General features: G+C 35.4%; 1 protein-coding gene across 3 annotated transcripts; it reads right to left on the bottom strand.

Moving 5' to 3' along the window:
* Window positions 1–137: 137 nt before the first annotated feature.
* On the bottom strand, window positions 138–24,670 carry DYNC2LI1 (dynein cytoplasmic 2 light intermediate chain 1). 3 transcript variants are annotated; one of them, XM_075042818.1, is made up of 13 exons: window positions 24,541–24,670; window positions 23,680–23,797; window positions 22,408–22,442; window positions 21,942–22,011; window positions 20,839–20,927; window positions 18,498–18,684; window positions 15,930–15,998; window positions 14,480–14,557; window positions 12,851–12,927; window positions 12,422–12,492; window positions 11,874–11,971; window positions 9,865–9,957; window positions 138–2,048 (listed from the first exon to the last, which is right to left on the bottom strand). In XM_075042818.1, the coding sequence occupies exons 1-13, from the start codon at window positions 24,552–24,554 to the stop codon at window positions 1,983–1,985; spliced, it is 1,065 nt and encodes a 354-aa protein (XP_074898919.1). In that variant the 5' UTR covers window positions 24,555–24,670; the 3' UTR covers window positions 138–1,982. The 3 variants fall into 3 exon arrangements, with proteins under 3 accessions (XP_074898919.1, XP_074898920.1, XP_074898921.1); XM_075042819.1 differs by lacking the exon at window positions 14,480–14,557; XM_075042820.1 differs by lacking the exons at window positions 14,480–14,557; window positions 15,930–15,998.
* Window positions 24,671–25,553: the final 883 nt, after the last annotated feature.

The raw sequence follows: 25,553 nt of genomic DNA, 5'->3' as shown, positions 1-25,553 counted from the left end.
AGAGTGTGAATGGCTACCTGCTATTGGTATTCCCACCCCACTCCCAAATCAGCCATAATCAACAGTATTACATGTTTTAAAGCTATTGCTGTCAATGTTTAACAATGTAGCAATGGCGCTCTAATTTTTTCCCCAGTATTTTGGTTTTTAACCATTACCAATAAGCAGAGGGGTACAATTGCTAGTAAATCTTGTTTCTAGAATTGTATTTTAACTTCTGTGCTTTGTTTTAATACTATTTGGGGGATTTGTAGAAAGGGAAAAAAACCAAATATGTGTAAATAAAGACAGAACCAAGAAATCACAACCAATAAGTACAGGATTGTTAAGCAATATAAAAGTTGCCTAACATGTTTTAGTCTTGTAAATGATGGTAAATCAGAGAAGACAGTTATGTTATTTATATCTCTTCCTTCTTTTCATTACCAAGTTCTAAACCTTGTTTTGGAAGCAGTTTGGGAATTACTAGAATAAATTTTTTGTTTCTTAATAAAATGTCAATTTAACTAGTTGTTTGCCAGTTCTTAGAAGCAATGTAGTTTGCATCTTTGGAAGTTATTCTCATGGGCTTACTAACATCCCAAAGAGACTAATTTATCCATTTAATAAATATAACTACCTCTCAAAATTGAAGGCCTAACAGACATAGAATTCCTAAATTTTGTAACTTTTTCGTATTCAGTGAAGAAATTTATTACAGAGGCATAGCTAGAGATTTCTTCAAAAAAGTAAGTACATTTGTATCTTGAAATTCCATAATAATATAATTAGTTTAATTTGATAGTTTTGAAATTATGCACTTTGTAACGAAGAATTTGAAATCCTTGAGTTAATGCAAGTTCTTCACTTAAGTGCGAGGCCAACATTTTTTTGTAATATCTTTATGTATAATATTCTGAGATAAAAATGTTATATCAGAAAAACATTTGGTGAACAAATACGTTTAAAATAACACATAACTTTAAAGAGCTTGAAAGATACCACATTAGTTTGTCTTTCCCATTTTTATGTGCATGTAGGGTTGCTCACCAGGGAACATTCTTATGCTCTGGTCTGCCAAGTGACTGTTCAGACATTGACTCTCTGACAAGTCTTAGCTCTCAAAAGACACCTCTGGCTTTAATCTAGATCTTGTCTTGCCTATTTTCAAAACAGTACATCTCATACTAGTGAGGTGTCCATGGACAAAAACCTATACCTAGTTTAGGCTAGCATTTCACCAGCCTAGGCTGAATGTGAATCAATTATACTTCTACCATTAACCAAGTATCTGTCAAATTGATTAGACTGACTTCCTAGCATTTGAATATTTGACAGAAATGTCTGTCTTCTAAATTTTGTGCAAAGTTATTACAACATTATATATTGCAAGAAATAATTCCCATATTAACTCTATGATACTGAAACAGAGATAAAGCAAACTTCTGAGTTCAGGTCAAATGTGGTTTTAATTCCACTTTATTCTGCCAGTTTTTGTGGACCTGTCCTATTGAAATACATCAAACAATGACGCAAATATATTCTTAAGCTTTGCTTTTTGAATTATATATGCAAAGAACTAGGAAAAGATGCCTAGCACACTTTACTATGCAGTTTCATATTTTGGGTGTGAAAACTTGTTTGTATTTAAATACATGTTTAGGGCAGAAGCATTCGAAAATAAACCAGATGATAATGTATTATAAAATAGGTAGAACTGACTAATGCCAGTCTTCATATTCAAATCCATCTCTGACCAACCTGGAATTCCTTTCTCACCACTTTTTAAAACTCTTATGTCAGTACTAAGATACAGTTAAATTTGAACTGAATGAATAAACAGCTCTTTTTATTAAAAATAATAACAGGAATGCTTAATAAATACTAATTTTGTAGTTTCATATTGTATGTTTTCTACTGCATCAGATTAAATTGCTAGTGTAATGTTAAAATGATTAAAGTAATTTTGTAAATGTTAAACTGAAGACACCTATAGCAGGTCATCAATCAGAGTCCAAATCCATTTCCTTCCAGGATTTAGAGGCATTTCTTTTGTATTGTTCAAGTTCCTAAAACAGAAACATACATACATATTAATCTAATCTCCTCATGACTAAAAGTTATAAGATACATACATTAGCCACTTGAAATTTTAAAGCATGTACAAACATTTTTCACTGTAGAAAAAATGTACTATATATATTTTTATCTTTAACAAAATTATACTAAAAGTGCTATAAATTTTGTCACATTTGTTCTCATATAGGGAGCTGGATTTTATTTATTTATTTATACCTAGATACTTTCTAGGGAAGAAGAAATTTTGTCTTAGACATTCAGTTTGAGAAACCAGGCTCCCTATGAACATGCAGAAATGTAACACTACATGTGTTTTAAAAACAGAAACCGGAATTATCCAACAGAAACTACTGTTTCACACACATGAAGTCAGAGCCTTTCAAGAAGCAAAATGGATCGGTAGTTCCTTAAGATTACAGAAAAGAAACTAGAAGAACAAAAGAACAAAGCCTACCTTTTTTTTTTTTTTTAAGAGCAGAACTGAAATGAACTTCTGTAAGTTTATATGTCACCAGTGTGATAACTTAGAGAGCTACCAGTGGACCTCAGAAACCCCTGCAGAACACAGGCTTGTCCAGAAAGCAGTAAGCAGAAATATATTTTAGAGGAATGTAATGGATGTTTAGGAAATTGTCATACCATATCTATTCAATCCATAGTACTGGATATTTGTGGAAATGTTATTCATCATTGTTTGAGGTTTTTCAGGAAGTGTATTACTCATGACAGACAATGATGCCATGCCTTTACTTCTGTTTTGTTTTGGTTTTCAATTAGTAGTTAAAATATTCTTTCAGGTGCTACTGTTTAGTAGATTGAAAAGTTAGCATCTCTGTGTAAAAATAAAATGCAAGCCCAATGTGGTAGTTAAAATTATGCATCTTCTAGATAGTAATTGGATTATTAAAAGCAAACAGAGGCTCAAGTTTTGGAGGTATACATAAAGCTAATTAGGTATGAAAGATGAAGCAGTCTACATTGTGCTATACTTGACATCAGCTGAGTACTACCAAGGTAGACAAATTACCTCATTTCAGTCTAAAGTGCTACTGGGAATTTTGAAGCCTATAATAAAAGGTTCTAGCAATGTTACCAAATAACAATTTCATCTTCCAAATTTTATGTAGTGGTGCATACTGTCAGAAATTATTTCTGAAGATTTTTTCAGCAAAAATTAATTTAGAAAGCACTAAGATTGCTTTTCATTCATTTAAGAATATGAAGGCTTCCAGTGTATTTGCAGGAATATGATACTCTAATGAGGTACTGTTAGACCTGCTTGCAATACAAAAAAAGTCATCATACCTTACTTAGATCAGGAAAAGAAGTGGACATAAACCAGTGATTAGTATAAATGTAGCAAAGACCTTTAAAAGTGGGCATGTGCTTTATATGATTGATATTCTGATTTTTAATAGAATGGACTTGACAAAGTAAGGGAGGTTTCACTGTAGGTATACAGATACCAGAACTGACAAAAATAACAAAATTCACACCAGGTGAATTTAATAGAAGTACTAATTCTCAATCTGGAGCACAGAGGGAGGAAGAAGAAAATAAAGGGCAGAGCAACAAAGAAACAATCACCTAAAAATTGTATGGAGATAATAAATGGGATTTTCTCTCTCTCAGGAAATAACTTCAGCAACTTTGTTAGCAGTGCAAAATTTTCAGAAAGCACCACAGATTTATGAGCAGGAAGAGGATTTTTAATTAGTGCATATCCTTTATGATACTTGCAGGAGTCTAGTTTTACAGTTGAGTAACTCATAGATGGCTGACACAGAACATATTGTGTCTAGTCTAAATCTAGTAAGTTGCATTATTAAATACAGCTCTAGTACTTCTGAACTGTTCTCTCTCTAAGCCAGTCTTTACTCAGTATTTTCACTCCCTCATTATTAATATAAAGTAATTATGATCTTGGAACATACTGAACTGTTGGAAACATGCCAACAGTTAGGAATAGAAAGAATACTGTGATGGTTTAGGGAGCACATGTAACCTGGTTTATGCTAAGTAAATAATTTCAATTCTAACAACTATCTATCTATCTCAAAGGCTACAGGAAAGGGTAAAATTAGACAATGAAGTTTTACATATAATGACAATGCTGTCTGGAGGTCGTGTCTACAGGTATTGCCTAAATAATTAGCCTTACAGATTTGTCATCTGACTAAACTGTTTCAAGAAAGAGGCAAATAATTTAGCAGAATTTATTTTGCTGTAATTTTAGCTAGCTAGAAGGCAATTCAGTGTAAAGGCAATTCAAAACAATACAGAAATGCAAAGTATCTAAAACCACAGTATACATTAAAACTGTATAGCTATTCCACTACATACAGAAGTACAGAACAAAAAGATAAATATTTGTTTTGGAGACATATCTAGGTAAGACTAGCATTTAAACAATGAGGAATGAAAGAAAGAAAAAGGGATGAAATGGAAGGATATTTATAAAAAATAATCTTTAACAGATTCAGTGATTCAGGAGAAAAAATGCTGTCAGGAAAGTACACTTCTTTAGTTTTCATGCAAAACAGAGTAAAATAAATCCCCATCAGTCAGAAATGTAATGGAAAAACCTCTCAAATGCAGTTTAAAGATCAGTCCAGAGAACCTTTTGAAAAAGTGTACCTTCCTGCTCATAAAGTCCTATACTACAAACATAAGCAGACTCCTGGAATATACTATAACTATACAATCAGCTAAGAGATCCTCTCCCCAAACTGAAGGAAGATCCTATGAAAGAATGTATCTCAAAGTATGCCAAATGTTCACACTAGCATTATGCTTCCTTTGTACCAAGTGTATGAGGCACAGATCAGATTTACAAAGAATTAACTCCTGCAATTTAAATATACTTTCAATGTAAACATTATTAGTGCTAGCAACTTGTCCTAGATGTCTCAACACTAGTATAAAGCAGATTTTAATTTTTTTTTTAACCTTAATGCTTCTGTATTTCTGTGTTTCTATAAATTCTTCATCTGTCAAATGGAGCAGATCACACCTAATCTCATAAAGGGATTGGGAAGAAAGACTTAACTGATGTTTGTGAGGCACTCAGAGAAGATAACAGTACCACACATTCTCAGTGAAAAAAAATTAATACTTTTGTGTTCATTGAAGTGTCTGAATGGCAGGTTGAGAAATAAGGTACACAAAGAATAAGGATGATGAAAAGAAATACTGAACAATTGAATTGAGACATCAGCAAAATAGTATATGATCATGTAATTAAAGACAATACTATAATGTCTACAAACAAGGAGGAAAAATTAAGATTGTAGGAAAAGCCTTAATTGTTTCATTTCCTCAGTTCTGAGGGACTGATATGACTTTTAACTTTATTTTTCATGCAGTCTCTTACTGAAAGTGCCCTCAATCTGGAATGTGGTGAAAATAACCAAGTACTGAAGCAAGGATTAAAAATCTTAAGCACTTACTTAAACTTCAGTAGGAGATTTAATAACAGTGCTCTAATAACGCTCTTTAAGTTGGTTTAAAAAAAACATAAAATAAATCTTTTGTACCCATTTGGACACGCTTTCTTGTGAAAACAAGAAAGCTTATTCTTGGCAGCTGAGTAAACATCCTAAATAACTTTTTCTCCTCAATATGAAGACTAGCACCTCTCCCCCTCTGGAGAAAGATGCTACTGCTCTGCTACCCATGTTAAGGTGCCTGTTGTACTTCTCTGCCCAGTAACACTGATCTGACCAAGGAGGTTTGTTGCACAACATGTAATCTTCTCTTTTGTTGAATGAGATTGAAATTGTCTCCTGAAGTTCTGCAATATGGTCACGTCAGCAAAGTATGCTGAAAAAAATATGGCTCTTTCTGTTGGCCAACACAGTCCCCACCTCAAACAGACAGCTGTGGATCTGACACTGAATTGACTTTTAGTTGTGAGTGACATGGTTAATTAGGTTACTCCTAATTTAGGGGAAATAGGACTATGCTTCCTTGCGAGATCTTATAGAACTTTCCCTTCTTCTGTTCATGACTTGCTAAAGTCTTAACAGTTACAGCCCTGTTCATTGAGATCTGCTTCCATTACTTCTTGTTAGCTGACACCAAACTACACCAGGCATCTACTTTTTTTTTTTTTTTTTTAGTATACTTTATGGCATTAGGCTTCCCTTAAAACTGGCACCAAGCCCTAAAGAAATACTTCTGTGTAACAAGGACCAAGTAATTGTGGACTTTGGCATTGTGTGACACTGACTTCCTAAGGACCTGACTGGGAGGCTAACCAATTCTTTGAGCTCAAGGTTAGCTTCATCATTTGCTTCAATGAATGAAGCTGCAGTCAAATGTCCAGATGAAAAAGGTCCAAGACCTATTTTAAGTATTAGCAGTACAAAGCATAACATGATAGCTAAGACCTGAAACAAACAAAAACCTCTGAGAAGACATCTTAGAGTACTTGCCTCTGTGGTAGAGAGCATTTCTAAAGGAAACAGAGAAGACACCCCCATGTGCCGTCTCACTGTCACAAACACTTAGAAGGAACTAAGGAACAAGACTTTCATGCACTCATAGGTGCTCACAGATGCAGGTGGCATATGTGCAGCTCTATCAACAATATTGTTTTAAAAGATCTCACTCTTATTCAAGTTATGTGTGTACCTAAAATGAAATTAAGTTGACCTTAAAGCATCACAAGTCAAAAAGCTAGCAGAGAATGGAGAAATTGATGACAAGTTTGCCATGTTGTTTATGTTATACATGGACTGTATGAAGAGTTAACAGCAAGCTTCACGTTTAAGGCCTAATAAATATGCAAAACGAATGTTTTTCTTCAATCTTGAAAGCCCTGCAAAGAGCACAAAATTCCAGTAATTCCTGGAGAGAATCTGCTAGTTAAGATATACATTAAAAACATAAATTCCAAAAAGGTCCCCTGGTGCTGTATTCTCTCTCTCAGAGCTTAACTCCAGAGAATGAAAAAGCAGTAAACAATTGCAAGAGCACTATCTGATATAAACCTACACAGTGTATGTCTGTAGGGTAAGAACTAGGAAAAGAATTCAGAAAAGACATAGTTGAGAAAGAGAGATGTGCTCTTGAACAAAGGTACAGTGAGGAAAAGGTAGCCTCAGACAGCTTTCCAGAGCAAAAAGGTCTAGAAATAGAGTGGTACATCTCATAGTTAACTCTGAAAATGTTAAGGAGGCAAAATTATATGGTCTAAAAGAAAACACTTTTGTGGCAGAATGCTGATGAGCTGGAGTCTTAACTTCTACAGCCAAAAAAGCATCTCGTAAATACTAGCTGACAGTACATGGGAGTAAGCCAGTTACTTTCTTGTTTCTGTACTTTTTTTAAAAACTGTTTTCTAATTTTATACTTGAGAATTTAACCTTTTACTCTGCTAGAGTGTACAAACCCTAGCTGCAGAGAAACCCTTTAATCAAGGTTACAAAGTTGGAATTGATTTAATAGCTTGCCAGTTATCTATAATCTATTACAGTTTTATTGAGCAGTTCTGACGAAGACTGAGTCAGTCAGGTATGCTAGTTCTTCTATCAGACTCAGTGACAGGGGCTGTATTTTGTTTCAGTTGCTATGTTTTTGTGTCTGTTTTGCCTTTAAAGCTTATCTTTGAGATAAAAAAGCAAACTGGTTATCACCTAGAGTCCAAAGTGGCATATTAATTAACTGAAAGTAACCAAGGGAAATAGTAACATGCACTTCAGTGATTTTAAAATATATGCTGTTGTCATACGAAACTTTCATTTTGCATTATGTCCCATTAGCAACATGTTGCATATTGAACATCTTAATATACTGTTCCTCCTAAGCAATAGATATCATGAGCTCTATAAAGAATGTTAGACTTACAATGCATTTAAAATCTTCCTTTAAAAACAGGATTTTTGTGCCACTTTTTGTATAACTGGGAAATCCAAAGACACTTCAAGAATCACTGCAACTACAGAATTCTTTTCTTTTAGATGTATATTGCTATCTTGGTGCATTCAAAATTGAATGAAAGTCTTGAAGTATAAAACATTTTAATAATGTGCAAATAATCTTGTAAAAATTGAACTTCATGATAGAGAAGTTTAGGAAATAGCTCTAGATAACGAAAGTAATTTTCTCTTTAATGCTCAAATTACTTGTAGTAGTCCAACTGAAAGAAGCTACTGGTTTGCAATGCCCTTGAACTGATTAAGATTCTAAAAGCCTGTCTCTTTTGTTTAAAACCAAAAAATTAATAATTTCTTGTATGATTTAATCAACACATACCAGTATCTTCTTTTGCAAGACATAAGTATTATCTAAAAATAACAAACCTAGTACACCATACAGTTATTTTGAGATATATAGATACACTGGGTATGAGATTACATTATAAATTCCAAAAGCAATGTGCTTTACAAATTTTAATGATTTCTAAGACTGCTCTTGATGTAACCAAAATTCAGAACTGATGCCTACATCAACAGGATATTACAGGTAACATGCAAGTTCAAAGACTGCAGGGGATTCTTGAAATTGCTTTATTCTTTTACATTATTAATGTATTTCTTTGGATCAGGTAACTATGGGTTTACTGCCTTATGCAATCCAACTAAACTCTACAAAAACTTGACAGAGACAGCAGTAATAATCTAATCCTTTGGCTTTCTTTTACAAGCATGCAAAAAGATGAAATTTGCTATGGTATTTTAGGGTTAGTTGAGATGAACTGCAGTGCGATTCAATAAAACTCCCTTTCATCTTAAGAGTGGGGGTCTGTAAAAGCATGTGAGATCTAGATTGGTACAATCCATCATCTTAAAGCACTCTTAGAAAAACCTCCTTTAACCACAGTAACTTGGTCCACAAAGAAATTAAACGGTGTACAAATAGCTCACATACATATAAGCTGTGAGAATAGAGTGGAACATTTCTCAGTCATTCTAGCAAACAATTTTCTGTGTGTGTGAAACAGATGAATCTATACGAAATAGAGTTTCCAGACTCAGTATGTAATGATTCTTCCAAACACAGAAAAATACACAAATCTTGGATTGATATTAACAGACCCATACCTATGATATCAATGAAGACTGTATACAGTATTTCTACTCACGTGATGTTATACACTGATATCTATAAGGCAATGTTCTGAACTTCATCTAGTTTGCCATAGATTTTTTTTCTGTAAAATTAATTCACCACAAGCGTAGGGAAATGCAGAAACACTTCAAAATTAGTAAGAAAAAATAAAAGGCCCTTTCCCCACTAAAGGTCTTTCCTGGAATTCAGGGGTAAGCCAAATATCACTCTGTGGAATAACTCTGTTCACTCTAAGATAAAAAGTACATAGCCTGCAAACTCAAGTCAGAAATATTATCATCTCAGTACCTTTCCAGTTTAAATAGTTTTGAAGTAGAAAGACAAAAATATAAGAAGTAAACAGCCCCCACCCCAAACCTTGATACCACTTCCTAGACTTTCTGCTAGCCAACACCCAAATGAGAGTACAGGATGCAGAAGTGAAAAAATTACTGCCAAGAAAGCTTCACAGCTTTGCTTCAGTATTATTTTAGTGAATAATTCTGGAAAAGAAAGGGAAAATTTGGATTATTCATTTCTAAAGAAACCACAGAGCCAAAACTTTGAGATCTAACAATGCTCTACTGGCTAGAAGTGTACCAATGGAAAAAAAACCCAACCAACTCCTAGGCTGAAAACGGAAGTTGAAGTTATTTAAAGGCAAAACTATGAGCGTATTCTACAATTAATTCAGCAATGCTGGTTGTTCCGGAATACCTGACTGTGAACCACAGTTGGAGAACTACCACACACCTGGTTTTTCTGAGCTCTCATGATATCGACTTCATACTCGACGTATTGTAAATCCTGTGCAGGGTTCTTGGTATCTTGTAAATCACAGAAACTCTAAAAGAAGAAATGACAAAACCCCAAGTATACATTTTATCTTCTGTTCTTTTAACAAGAAAATGCCATGCTGCAGATCTAATGGAAGTATTTGCTTTTAATACAAATGTATTAAAATCTTGCATTTATAGAAGAATTCTGTGCTATAGGACACAGATTAGATTAAAACCCCCAAATCTTAACATTGGTAAAATGATCAGAAAGTAATAATGCAGTTAGATCTTAAAGGAAAGAAAATATTCTCATTTGGTAGTTGTTTATTATTCTCTCCTCAAAATGAAAATATCCTTTCTGGCCCATGACATTTGGGCATAGTTAAGGTTACTCTTGCTAGAATTCAGTTCTGGTTACCAGAAGCGTTACTTCGATAGCTGAGAAATTGATTACTATCTTTTTGCCAAATACCTGAATTTTCATTTACTAACGTTGAAGGAACTATAACTTTACTTCCAAAGAAGCAAATACACTAATAGAAAGAAACACTATCAAATAAAGAACTTTTTTTAAAATGTTGTCCTGCAGTTTTCTCCTTACTCATAACAAACAGAAAGTAGCAAGAAGGCAATCATACAAATGATAGAATAAAATAAAGCAGAATTAGACTCACTATTAGATGAGGTGATGGAAAAAGAAATTTACAATGCATAAAAATAGCTTTAAAGTTTAAAGCATATTTTGGAACCAAAACAGAAGACTGAGAATCTACTTGGAAAATCTTTAAATCTTCTTTAGACTGATACCTTAGAACACTGATGGAGCTTGCAAGATGAGAAATACATTCATTTCTCCAGCTGCTTCAGGAGGAGTACAGCAGTTATTGGGGGTGGGGGGGGAATGTTTGTTTATTGTGTTCTAAAAAGGCTATGAGGAAAATTAACATGAAAAATAACAGCTCTGTATAGTTTCTGAAAAGTAAAGTTTAGTATTTATCATGTTGGGGCATACTGTACTGAGAACGGCATCTTAGTGATAATTTATTCTGGTCACAAACCACCTGAAATAATTTGCAGGCTTTGATATGTAGCAGTCAAGTGAGCGGGAAAGAATAAATTCAGATTCCTTCTCACCAAGGATGGAGATCCATAGACTGAAAATTAGAAAAAGCGCAGTTTGTGCACCATAATTTGAGAGACAGTTTCACAGCCCTGATTGACCTCCTTGCCTGCCCAGGTAAGCTGTAGAGCAGGAAATGGACAGGGTTAGAGAACTGTGATACAGTCTAGTACACAAGGAGAAAGCAGCAGCCTGTATTTGCTCAGGTCAAATAGAAAAGAATTTTGATTTCCTAACAACAGCAATTACTTTTACTGAAAAGAAGTATTTGGGGGTTTGCCTCTTGGGACCAGAAACTTCTGAAATATGTGCAAGATTTATCACTACATAGGCGCCAAGGGATTCCAACTACCTTGCAAATCCAAACACTTCCCAGAGCAAAATGACGGATTTTGGCAAGGTACTCTAACACACTTGCCTCATTCAAAGCCTCATGCTCTAGGAGAACAAGGACCAGCAGCTTGCTGCAGCCAGGAAGAGCTCTCTTCTTGGAACATCATTGTCATTTGGTTTAGATATTAGGGGATGTGACCTTATAAAACTCCAAAAACACCGAGTATAGCTTGTGTCTCAATATAATGAAAGGCAATGGTATAACTTTGGAAAAAAACAGAGGGTTACATCAGTACTTCCATTATTACTAAATCTAGGAAGGTGACTGGAGATGTAGAAGCTAATGATCAAAGCACTACTACATACAAATCTGTATCTTTTAAAAATTTATGAATTAAAAAGGTTAGAAGAAACAAACTGCTAAGTGAGACTGAAATTCCAGTCGCCAGGCTTGAAAGAAAAAAATTAGTAGTGATATTACTACTATTCTGTGTGAAAAGAAGCTGTGCAGCAGACATGTAAACACTGACCTTGGGAGGAAATGTTTTCTCAAATACTTTTTTCCACAGTTCCAAAGGTGTGTTTGCACGCATCTTTCCGATATCGCTATCGGAGGCAGGTGGTGGTCCTAAGGATTACAGCATAGCACAAAGTGATACAAGTATGTTGTCATAACAACATAAATTATCAAATCATTTTGGATAATGATCTATCTAATTTAATATTTTATCTTCTACAGTGACAAGCTGCCACAAGTTTGAAAAAACATTGATCTCCTACCATGAAATGAGCTGAGTGGTACTGTACATTATATTTTCTTTCAGATTTAAGCTTGTTGGTACTTTACTATTTGAAGTAGTCCCAATACTTTATTAAACTGTCTGACAAACCTGCACAAGTAATTCTCAATAACATAAATACTGAATGATAATTTTAAACTTTCTAAGCCATTTCCCTCAATAATCTGTTAAAACTGCTGCTGATGTGCTATAATTTTTTTTTTTTATTTGCTTAAATTTTTTTTCTCGTTTTCAAAAACAATTAAGCAACAAACAAAATGAACAGGAAATGACCTAACCTATTTGGCTCAGTGAATCCAGGCCTGCTGGTATAAATAGAGGTTTGCTGTGATCCACCGATACAGACTTGCTAAACAGAAAAAAAGAAAATGTATCAAGTGAGCATTTAGCAATCAATGAAAAATTACATTATTCTAGCAAAGACTAGACTCTTACTGGGCTTTGCCTACAAATAAATGCAAATAAAAATCTACTCAATACTAGTGGTAACCATGTTTCTAATCCATCAGTTTTGGAATCAAAACCAAGGAGTTATCACTGTCCTGTGCAGAGATAGGCAGCTGAGACACAGGAGTCAAAGTCCATGAACAGGAATCTTTCAGAGATCACATTTAAGAAAAAAAAATGTTTTGGTGATTAGAATATTTTTATTAGGTACTTTTAGACTCTGGGCAAGATATTTAATAGTTAGACAATAATTACGTTACCTTTTATCATAGCCAAATGCCAAATGATTAATAAGAACACGGGCTTTCAGCAGGAGAGCCTCAGATTTACTGGTAAACTAAATGAATCAGAAAACAAAATATACATTATGATCTTCCATCACAGAAATATTACATTATGTCATCCACATAAAGGATTTCAGATAGAGCCTGGCTAATTCCTGACTTCAATAAATTTGGTATGTGTTCACTGAATTTACTAGAATAAAAATCTCACCCTCCCTTTCCAAAACATGAATGTACTTGTCACTGAATATATAGATCAAGAAAGATTAAATGAAAAACAGCATAAAGATTAAAGAATAAATTTTAAAATATTAATTCAAAACTTTTGAAGTATGCACATTGAGACACAAATCTTTTGCCTAAGACTAATGACTTATTAAGATTTTCGACTACATTAAAAATTATCCAGAATACCATAAACATTTAGAAATGTAATGAATAACTATAAAATTGTTCACACATCACAAAAGCAGCTTGAAAGTGGCAGAACTGGTACAGATTTATCAGAAAGCAGCTCCCAGAGTACCTTCTCAAACAGCATGCTTATTCCTGTCTTCGGTATCCTATATTCTATATCCAGATTCACGTCTTTGAGAAAGAAGTCAGACCCCCTACTGCGGGAAATGCAAGTTTCTCCCACTCATTTCAATGGGAATCAGGATTAAGCAGCCAAAGTTTTAGGCTCCTAGTTTTTAATTTTTAATGACAATAATGCTTAAATACTTAAAAAAAATTAAATTAAGACAGTTGTATTCTCAGTTAACAAAAGATGAAATCGTGTCAAAGTACAAAAGCTGTACAATTTTACATGGATACAAATGGACACACTGTGATTATGACAATTTAAAGCAAACATAAATTGTCTGGTAATCAAAATAAGCCACTATTAAATATTATTTATTACATAAATGATGGTTGATACAATTGGAACCATCTTCTGATGTAGAGAGAGCCCAAGAGGCAGCTTTTTTGGATTGTGAACTTGAGCATGCATGTTTCTGCCTTTACTCAGAAGGTGATCTGCCAAACCCCAAATCAATTTATATAGCCACATAAATACTTCATTGTCCTCGTGGTTGGCAGTTCCTACTCATTACTGTAAAAAAATTCCTGCCTTTACTCTTCCACACTCTAAGTGTGATAATCTGGTATGCTTAATTGCTGTGAAGATGAGCCCTTGGTTCTAAGTTTTTAAATCTGCCAAAGCCAGGTCACTAGATGTAAGTTTGTGCTTCTACCAAAAAGGCCAGTTCTCTAATTCTATCTAGGGTGATCAGTTTTGCCCATCCTCTTTTCTTGTACCAAAAAAATTTTGCCAGACGTGCAGTAAACTCAATATGGGAACTGAGTTGCCTAAGAGATAACTATTTTTATTTAGTTTTTGCTGATACTGGGAATTATGTAGTTTGTTCACAAGGTATATCCATTCATCTCCTGCCAATACCTGTAACCTGTTTGACAGATTAGCCCATGAAGAAAGCTACTGTAAAACCAATCAAATCCTGTTTTCTCTAGGAGTTTTACATTTCTATTTTTTAAATTTTTTTTTGTAACACAAATATTGCTTATCTTCTCTATCCTTAGTTAGAAAGTGAATATACACACCACTAATGATGCTCCATAATAATGTGAAACAAATCGAAGTGTCTTGCTTATTATTTTCCTCATTTCAGAGTCAAACTCCTGAAAAAGTTGATATTGGAACATATACATAAGAAACAAAAACCAAAATATTACAGCTAGAACTTTTCATTTTTTGTGTAAACTGCAATGCACTTAGGCTACAATATATGAGGCTTTCAGCTGTCAGCATAATTATATCTTAAGACAGAATCAGTAACAGCCTACTCTGAAAAGAAATGTCACAATTTCCCTTTGTTTCTTTTTTACAGAGGGAGCCTAATTCAGGCAGTATGTTAGTCCAGAAAAAGTTCCTTAATTGGGAATGTGTATTCAATTTCAATTAATTTGTTTCATTTTGGTTTAGATTTTTAGAAGTAGAAATACTGCCTACTAGAAGAATAAGGATTTTTTTCTATTTGTGAAAATCGTTAACTTTCAGTAAACCTTTGGGTATATGCTCTCTAAATTGTAACACTTGCAAGATTTGAAAGAAGCATAAAAATACCATTTCATCAATGTTTCTTTAATATAAGATCATACAGACGGCCTTCTCTGAATAAAGTGGGTGAAAACCTGGTCCCAATGAAGCCTGCAGGAGTCTGTCCATAGACCCCAAAGGAATTAGGCTGTTATCCTTTGCTTATTACATGAAAGTCACTGATTTTTAAAGAGGTCATGGCTCAGCATAAAGCCTCAGTGTGACAGAAGGGACAGTACCTTATTAATAAAGAATTAAGTAACTCAAAGAGTCAGCCAACTATCAATGCACTATGTAGTCACCCAGAGAAGCACAGGCTGTCAGCATGGCAGCTAAAAACCAAACATACTGTTCTAGTTTCTCATGATCAAGTGCCGCTTATAAATTGAGTATGCATTTGTTTGGATTTTTAACGTCCTGGGACAGAATCCAGCAGTACTCTGACATTTCTTTCCTCTCCCCTCTAAAAGACGCAATTACTCACTTGTCTCTAAAAAGTTTGGTACTTAAAAAACAAGTTCCAGATTGATATGATAGTTGACTGTTCATGCTGCCACAACTACCAAAAAATCTGACCAGCTGACTTGAGAGATGCCCCTCTTTCACTGCCATAAACTTGCAGCTCCTGTCAGAAGGAACACATGGAGCTGAATTTCTCTCATTATAAAAGAAAGTCATCAACATGATGTTTTCTTGCTTCCCTCTTTGGTCTGCAGCAACTTGTATCTCAACATTTTCCAAGTACATCTCAAAAATCATCAGTTTGAGAGTGTTTTGTGAAGGAATAACAGTATGCCTTCCATAATGCTGTTGGATGGAAAGATTTTTTTTGTGGTAGACGGCTGACTGGCTGTACTTTTCTTCAAATGATTACTACTATATTACCAAGATTTTAGTATATAGAATCTTTACCAGGAATCTTTTAATTATTTAAAAAAATTAATTATTACTTACATGAAAAATATCATATTTGCTTCCAATTATCACCAAGGGTATTGGAAAAGGGTCAACTAACTCATAATCCTATTAAACAGATATATGACAGTTAAGCAGTATAAACAAACTGTAGCAGATTCCAACTGTTAAAACACCTGAAAGGGGTTAAAATTAATTCACAGAAGACAAGCTCTATTTTTTCAAAACCTTAAGTTAGATGAATAAACTTTAATGCAATATCCATACCATATTTTACAATTTTCTCATTTTCTTCATAAATGGTCAGGAAATAATCCCTCTGGGTAGTCAGAACACTTACTGGCATAAAAGGGCTCTTACACTACATACTCCAGCTCCAACATTAGATGGGAAGAGAAGAGAGGAAAAACCTCATATATTCACAGAACTGCCAGATTGAATTAGTAGAACTGGCTTTTTGACACATTTCCCATCCTTGCATCATACCCAAAGTAATACAGACAAATGCTCAAGAAAATTAAGCTGAATGATTTGCTTGTGTCACATGTTTGTCCTCCTCACATCACATTTTCCAAACTCTTAAAAAAGATTTAACGTGATTTTCAAGTGTTTGATATCAGCAGAAAGAGGAAATGTCCCCTAACAACCATGAAAATGCAAATCAATACCAATGGACAAAAACAGCTCCGTGGGTGTAGATTTAACCGTTAAATAGCTAACTTCCAATAAAAGTTTTAATAAGTAGATTACAATAATTCTCAAGTTATCTGGAAGGTTCTCCTGTAGTCCATATGAAATGAGACAATCCCCTTGTGTTCACGCAAGCATTTAGTCAAGCTGCTTTGCTTGCAGCAGAGTGGAAAAGAGATGTGTTGTAGCAGAGGTTGATGTAACTGTTCCCTTCTAAAACCAGTTATTTCACATACAGGTTAAATGACAGTCAGTATATTAGCAAGGAGCTGCACATTCTGAAAATCCTCTACTTTGAGAGGAAAAATAATGGATTCACTCATACACTGTCAAGGCAAAAGCTCTGAGCAAAATTATCATAACTTAAAGTTGGGTGTATGGTATATAGAAGTGGAAAAAAAAATCAGTTTTAGTTTCTTAACTAAGAAAAAATTAATTCAGGATAACATCAGGAACATTAAAATGGCATGCTGAATCCTATTTGTCTTTTGACTATGGAATTAATTTTCGACTATGGACTACTTTAGGTGCATCCAGCCTTTGTTAAACAAGGTCTGCAATTGATATACTAATGCTTTATCATCACAGCCAATAATTCTTTATCCAGGCCAATGGAATATGTCCAATCCTTAAAAAAAACGCTCTAAGAACCTCATCAATTCCTGTTTATCACAAAAGTATGTTTAGTGATACAAAGGCAAATAAAATTCTGAGTAAATTGTCATTTATTTTGACTACAAAAGATAGTATTTTCTCCCTCAAAATTGACATAATTTTTTCTTGAAAAATGATGAAAGTAAAAAGAGAACCAAGGAGTAACATACATTTTTGTTTGCATCCTTTCTGTTTTTGATAATGAAGACTGAATAGAAATTCTAGTTTAGAAGGTACAATTGTGTTCCCTACAGGGCAAGTACAACAAGTCTTCTCTTCTTAACAATTCAGAAGAGAATTCTATTCTTTTTACTTATTGAAAAAAGCTTGTAGTTTTCCAATATGTAAGCCCCTATATGTAAACTTGACACTGTGGTCATGATTTATTGCCGAGTGTGCTTGTAGGCATTTTCTTTTGTGAATTACCTTCTCTAAAAGTAAAAAACAAAATCATAATCCAGCAGATCTCAAACCCTATACTCTAAATTTACTGAGTGTTGCATATGTTGCTTTCTCATAAATTTTAAGTTACTTTTAAATTTTTGAGCTATATAAGCATTTGCTGTATTGCAGCATTTAATAGAAGTTACAGTAACTAGATTTATGTGCCAAGTCTTTGAATTGTTGAATACTTATTTATGCATTATATACACACAACATTTGCAGAGGTTTAATGCACAATGACTTTTCATTTCTATTGCGCATAATCTAGTTTAGCTTTTCCAGAGATTTAGTTAGCAATTATGTTTAAAGGACTGATGTTAACATTTCTGAAACTTTATAATTTAATTAGTTGTCAGATTATCAAAAGGCATTGAGTTTGTGATAGACATTTAAATAAATGCAAAGTATATAGTCATGTTGATGGCTGTTATAACTATATTCTTTGCTTAAATTTGTACCTTCAGCTAGTCTCTTGCTAGATGACTTTTGTACATTCTAGTTTTCATCTTCATTTTAAAAAGATGGGGGGGGAGGAAGCAAACTGCTACTCTAAAACTATTTCTTTTGATTGGTGTAACATGCCATAACAATCACATTAGATATCTAACAAAAAGATATAAGAAACCTTCTTTCCTTGTTTCTGCTCTTATTGAATTTTTATTAAATTGCTATAATTTTCCAGTGAACAGGTTCATCTACATCAAATGGATTTTCAGTCATGCATAAAAATCCAAAAGAGTTGTTTATGATTTTCAAAAGCATTATCTTTAACTGTATAAAGGCCTGTGACATCTGGAGAAAATATTAGAAGTAACTTACTGGATGATCCCTCTGAAGATTGTTCCACATCCTCTGTTTAATTTCAGTAGCTACTTCAGGATTTGTCTTTTCTAGTTTGGTTAAAATTTTGTTCACGTGGTTCCTGGTGACCTGCAGAAGTTTCTCCATAGTAGTCCAGAGCTCGTTAGGTTTGGACAGATCCAATACAAGAACTACAGCAAATGACCTATTAAAAAGGCATTATTTGGTCAAATCTTTAGTGCATGAGACAATCAACATTTTCATATACAACCACACCTGTAATACAAATGCCAAAAGCAACAAGTGTGAAAATACAAATGCTAAGATAGAATTAAATGTGACAGCAAAGGAAGATGGCTTTTAAGGATACTCTGAGTTCTGAAGAAACCTTTCCCTTGTCTCTTGTTCAGAACTATTACTTTAGCAACTTTCCATCAGAGGTTTTGGGGGGACTATATATCAAACTTTGTTTCTGGAGACTTTGTTTCAAAGCAGTAAAGTATGCAAATATCCTGAGACCATTTAGCTCCTTCTTCCTGTATGACTGGGCAGTTCTACTGTCATGTATCACTGCCATCTCATAACTCTACAATCCTAGATGAAGCAATGTTAGCAAATGGTTAGGATCTTTCTTAACCATTAATGTATTAGAAAGTTCTATACTTCCATTATTCTTTTGTAATATGAAATGGAAAAAACTGGTTACAGGCAATATTCTGTGCCATGGACTGCACCAGTTAGCTGGAACCTCAAATGGGTGTATGAGAAAGTCTTGTGAAAGATAAACGGAAGAAGTCAGAGTACTCAAGACATACTTAGCAATTACCAGGCTTTTAAAGGTGAATTATGACGAGAAATGCTTTAATATAAACTCCTCTCCTTCCAAAACCCTGCCTCCCCAAACTCTAACTCCATTAAAGTGCAACTGTAAAGAAGAACACTGCAAATGCAGCCATTTGAATGGATGCAATCATCCCTTCACATTCCATCCTGACTTGAAAAAGGGGATTCCAGACCAGAGTGGTATTAGAAAGACTACAAAGCAAAGTGAATGTCCAATTTCACTTTAAAATCCTGTGGGGAAAAAAATCTGGTGAAAAGTCTCTTGGTGAAACTAGATATAGTTCATGGAACTTTTAAATAAGCAAAATGCTTGACTACAGTCAGATGAGAAAACCAGTGAAAAGCACTTAAGCTGAAATGGTAGAATTTTTGACTACCATGTTAAAATACTGCCTTATGAACAGAAGCGGTCTTACAGAACAATGTTGCTACCCATTAAAGAATCTTAAGACCATCCACATCAGAAGATTCCTTATCAGTAAAAAGAGAAGAAAAGACTGATGGAGGTACAGGTTAGTTAAGTTCATTTAGACAACAGTTGAAAAATGATAGTAGATTTCTGCCCCCCACCCAAACTCTTCTAGAAACAAAAAGCTTCACATGCCAAAAGTGGTTTTTTTTATTCCTTCTGTCTTAGTCTCTCACTAAATAATGGCATTATCTCAATAGTCAAAACAGCAGCAAATGTACATGATAAAAACTGTATACCTCCTTTTTTATTTTTTTTTTCACAGAAGTTAAAACTCACTACCAAAGAAATAAAGCAGTGCATCATAATACAAAATTTATCTTTTGATCCATTTGTCTCCTTCCGCTTTCAAATCCATCTTTCCTAACCAGAAAAAACATTAAATGCACCCCCCCATCACCTTCTCGTTTCTTCTTCCTATGCTACTCCATCACTTTTACGGATTTATCTCACTACATTCTCTGAATTCTCTCCGAATTCCTGTTTCCTTTTGTCTTCAAATAATTTCAATAGTTTTAGTGCCTCTCAGAAATATCATCTCTCTTGTAACGATCTTCTTATCAGATGGTCACTTCACTTCCCAAAAATCCAGAGATTTTTTTGGTCACAATTTTTTGCCTTGCTTTTCACCCTAAAATACTGCCCTTCAGAGAGACAGCATCTGCATTTGCATACAGAAGTAGGAAGCAAGATTTTATTTTTTGTATGCCCCCAGGTTGCTTTCTCTGCTCTTTCACTGAGCATAAAGATACTATGTCTTCTCTTTTTCTGTATTTCTTGTTCTATCTACTTAAGACCAACCTATTTCCTTCATGTTATCATTTTCTCTTGTTGTTGGAGATTGCTAAGACCTTGGCTTATTAGGAGAGAACCATGAAAAGAAAGGTCAAAGCAAAGTATCAGTGGTATTACAAGAATTTTTAGAAAAAATCATAAATGTTCTATCTTACATTTTGAAAGAGTTTTCCACATTAAAAGGTCTAGAGATTTACTTACATTTGAAGGAAAGCTGAAATTAACTTTGGAATTCTAATATTAATCACTTACCTTATGTTGTTGCTACTGATTGGTATTCGAATTAGTTCCAGTAATGAGGTTCCACCACCTAGTTCCCAAAAATGAGCTACATCTTTAGGCTGTGAAAGAGTTTCTTTATGTTAGAAATGTGTGCCTCCATGCAACACCAAGAGAAGATCTTCATCTGATAAACTGGCTTTTCATGCAAGTGACTCAGAACAAGAACATATATTATTACACTAATATTTTCTGAAAAACAAACCAAATAATAAACTCCCCATGTTCAAGAAATCCCATACACCACTTACAAAAGACTCCTGGCATGCCTATGACTGTCTTGATAAATTACTACAGTAAAGTAAAAAAGTCAGGAAGCATGATTAATGATAAACATAAAAAAAATCAGGTTCTCTTCCCTTTCTTTTTGTTTATTGCAGCTCAAGACTACTGCTTTTTAAGAAGTTTGCAACTGGAAAAATAATAACTCTCTACCTTCGCATTTAGTTTCTGGGAAAAGTTTTAAGTGATTTTTATCTTTCAGAGTCAGATTTTCCACTCCCTGCTTCAGTAATAGAAACAGCAATTACCTGCAGCAACAGTTATTGCTGCTGGGCAGTGTTGTGCTGTGCTGTGATGGGAACGGGTTCAATATTTCTGTCAACATAATCTGCAGTGCAAAATTTTGCAATATGGACAAGTAACCCAAAAATTTAATTATGATTTAACATTCTCCAAGATGACTGCTTCTCTCACAAAACTGGTTGTAAAGTATGTTCATCAGTTTCTACTCATTTTGTATATTAAAAGCATGCATACAATGTTACAATAGGAAAATAAAAGCACTCAAACACAACAAACAAGGTAGTGTTTATAAATTAATCTGATTGCTTTGTGTTACACTTTGGTCTCTGATCTACTGTGTTTTAGTGAGAAGTAAAAACATATTACAGATTAAAATACAAAATTAAGCTAGCTAATTTAAATAAAATTATATTAAACCCCCCTTTTTGTTTCACAAACAATAAACTAAAAAAACTAAGGTTCTTATACATAAAAATAAAACACATATTATTTTTATGTGTGTGTGTATATATATATAAAGATATGGTAGACTATACTTTCTGAATACTCACTGTATTGTGTCTCCTTGCCCTTCTTCCAAAAGTATATTCCAAGGCTAATGTTGGCTTTGAAATCTCTTCCCTATGCAAGGAAAAATAACTTCATTTTGTCAAGATCCTCTAAATAAAGCAAGCTAATTCTACAGTTATTAAATTATATTTATCAGTCAGTTCAGAATTTGGCTTAGAAACAGCAGGACAGAGAGGACGCTTTAAGGCAACAGATCTCACTCGCTGAAGACAGAAGTAACAGCACCAACCTGAATAGATGACCATTTAAGCTGTCTAATACTGGAGAAGGACTGAAGGGGTCAGATGACAGGTAGTAATGAAGGGAAGTTAAGTTTATCTGTAAGTGATCAACTGGTCACAGAATACAACATCTGTATACATTTATTATGCATTATCCCACAATATAACTATTTATATAAAATTCTAATCCACAGTTGAAAACTACTTTTAAAAATTTAAGACATACCTCTCAAGACACCTCAGTATAATAGTGGTCTTTCCCTGGAAATTAAAAACAAAGAAGAACCCTAGTGTACTGTCATTAAAGCATAAAAGTTGTATCACTAAATGAAACTCACTCACTTAACATTCCAATAATAAAGTACTGGAAAAGCATAAACTCAGGTATTTGTTTGTAGCCTTATAGTGGAAACTTAACAGCCAACTTTCTGTCAGAATCAAGTTACACTACCATTATTATAATTATAAACTAATAGAGATGACAAATACAGTAATAGGAATAGTGGGCTTAAAATTAGACATTGGTGATCAACTTGGCCAACTCTGTTAAACTGCTTAACAGTTTTTAATTAATAATAATACATTTATGTAATGTTTCGTTTCCACTGGAATTAATTATTACCAATGAGATGGAAATAAAAAGAATGCTTAAAATACAAATAAACATACATAAAAGAATGTCTTTACACTGTTCAAATTCAGACACTGAGTAACATACCACACTGAAGGGGTTAGCACTTCTACAGTTTACTCTGGTGTCCTTTCCCATCTCAAAAAAAAGTGAATTTCAGGTAAATCTGAAAAGTCACTGTATTTTCTCTAAAAAGGTATTATAAAAGTGCTGATTAAGAGGTTGCACATATACCAATCCTTCTAAAATAAAACTTGTATTCTTAAAAATATGACTCACTTGGTCAAAAAGGCAAATATTTCCTTATTTACTTTACAAATGAATGCTAACAGAAGAAAAATATGAAATTACTAATGACCAAACTTATGGGACAATAAGGCTTGAGGAATCATAAGTTTGCAATCACTGGTAAGGCATGTTCAAATAGGTCTGACATAATACAGACACAATTCATAGCAGGATGTCAAGGCCTCTATCTACAACAAAACTGGTATCAGTACACTCAAACTCAATTGTTACCAGTTAAACCTTTACAAGGGGAAACTTGACATGTCAAACAATTAGAGAGTAGAATTATTTACGGCAGTTACTTTTACAAAAACTAATGAAGCCAAACCTCAAAGAATTAGCACATCAGTGATAACAATGGTTGAAGTTTTGACTCTCCAAACCATAAACTTGAACTTCTGAATTGTAATAGTCTCATTGGGCCACACTCTGTGGAATGCCCAATCTCTGCAGAATCAGAACATGACATATTTTGTCTTTAGAAGAATTAAGTGGACCTTAATATCTGAAAATATCAGCTATTTTCCCTGCCACAAACTATGTTTGAAAAGCACAGAATTGAACAGTATTTAGCATTACCCCATTTTTGTTTCCCATAAATAATATTGATTTTTCCCAAACTTCCACACGCTTGCCATCGTCATCAGGGTTTTCTCTCTTCTCCACTTCAGCTATAGCAAGATCCCATAAAGTATCACTAGTTGGAAAAAACAAAGAAAGAAGGTCATTAGAGAAAAACAATGGACGCTAGGCCATAATTCCTGCAAATATCTAAATGGATAAATGAAGGGTATTGCGGTTTATTATTATTATCTGTTATTATTATTGTTTCATATCACATGCCCTCTGCTTGTCAAAATACTTCTAACAAAACCAGGTTAAGTAAAATTCCTCAGCTAACTACAACAGCCGTTTGTGGCACACACTGAGTAAATACCAGCTGTGTGGCGGGAGGTTTTCTTTTGAGTACGTTTAAGACACCTTTAAAAGGTTTTCTAACAATTACGGCTTTTCACAGCACCCTGCAGCTCAGGCTGGCAGTCTCTGGAGTGGGGAGCTCCCGGCCGCTGCCACCGGAGTAGCCGGCAACGGGTCAGTGGACTCGGGAGGGCTCCGAACCTGTCCTCGGTGTCCCGGGGAAGATACTGCTCGGGGAAACGAGGGCTTCCCCTTTTCAGGCTCCCCCGTGGCCACCTGAGGGGTGGTGGGTTAGGCCTCCCCCTTTTCTGTGGGGTCCCTGACAGGAGCAACCGGCTCCTCGCTCCAAGGGCCAGGCGTGCCCCCATCCTGCCCGCGGCCCCGCTCGCTTTCGGGGACACGGCCCCTTCTACGCCTGCCTGCCTGCCTCCTCCAGGCTGTCCTCCCCGGGCACCGGCTCCTTCCCCACACGGCAGCGGGGGCGAACTCCCCGCACCGAGGCCGGGCAGGGCCCCCCGTTACCTGGCCTTGGGCATCGCTCCACGGGGCCCGGGCCTGGCTCCCCGTCGCCACGGGAACCGCGCAGGGCACGCTGGGAGGTGTAGTTCCGCGGGGAGGGGGGGCGGAAGGGGACGGAGGCCGCTTCCCAGCGGGGCCGTGCGGCGGCCTTTCCCCGCCTTCTGGCCCTGCCGCGGCGCAGGGGCGCCCCCCGTAGCCGGCAGCGCTGCGGCGGGTGGCAGTTTTTCTTTGCCGGTTGCCCGCCCTGCGGCGGGCTCGGCCGCCTCGGGGGCTGCCGCCGCCGCCGCCCCTGAGGTGAGTTAAAGGCCCGCGGCGCTTCCACCGAGGGTCCCGCCCTCCTCCGGGGCCCCGGAGTTGTTCGTGGGACCCGCAGCTGCCTCTGTTTTTCGGGTGCTGAAAATGGCGCCCGGCCCTACTACCAGAGTGAGCAGAGCTGGTGTGAAGGGTGGTGGAACTGCTGGGTCCTTGGGGGATCTCCACTGTAGCCCTTGTTGTGAAGAGGCAAAATACTTCAGCAGTGGAGAAAGCCAGGGATGAATAAAGTCATAAATGGTGGGAGTCTGTTCTTTTACCTCAGCCTTAAGCGTTGGCTGCTAATAAACTCATGGTTCCCAAAATAAGTGCAAGTATTTTGTAGTTACTGGGGCATACAAATTAACTATTATAAGTGTAACTAAAAGTAAGATGCTGTAACAAACAGGAGTCGGGCTAGATTATTTCAAATATGATCTATCAATCAAAGATCAAATCCAAAGATCATGTTAGGGTTGGATTAGAAAGGAGGCTTTAAAGGGTGCAGTAAAACAGCAGGATGACCCAGCATATCAAAAGGGATATAGGATGTAGGTGAACCTGACAAAACAAGTCAAATATGTCCCCTATGTCAGCAAAGTGACCCAAAATCCAGGACAACAATTACCACTGATCTTCTGTAGCTGACTAGCTGCTTCGCCTGTTGAGAGACTAGAGAGAGAAAAACCCAAGTAAAATCCTCTCTTATCTGTTTGATCAAAACC

The sequence above is a fragment of the Buteo buteo genome, chromosome 12 (assembly GCF_964188355.1).
Source record: "Buteo buteo chromosome 12, bButBut1.hap1.1, whole genome shotgun sequence".
NCBI classification, from domain to species: domain Eukaryota; kingdom Metazoa; phylum Chordata; class Aves; order Accipitriformes; family Accipitridae; genus Buteo; species Buteo buteo.
Note: the sequence above shows the minus strand (reverse complement) of the source record. Positions and strands in the feature narration are given on the sequence as shown.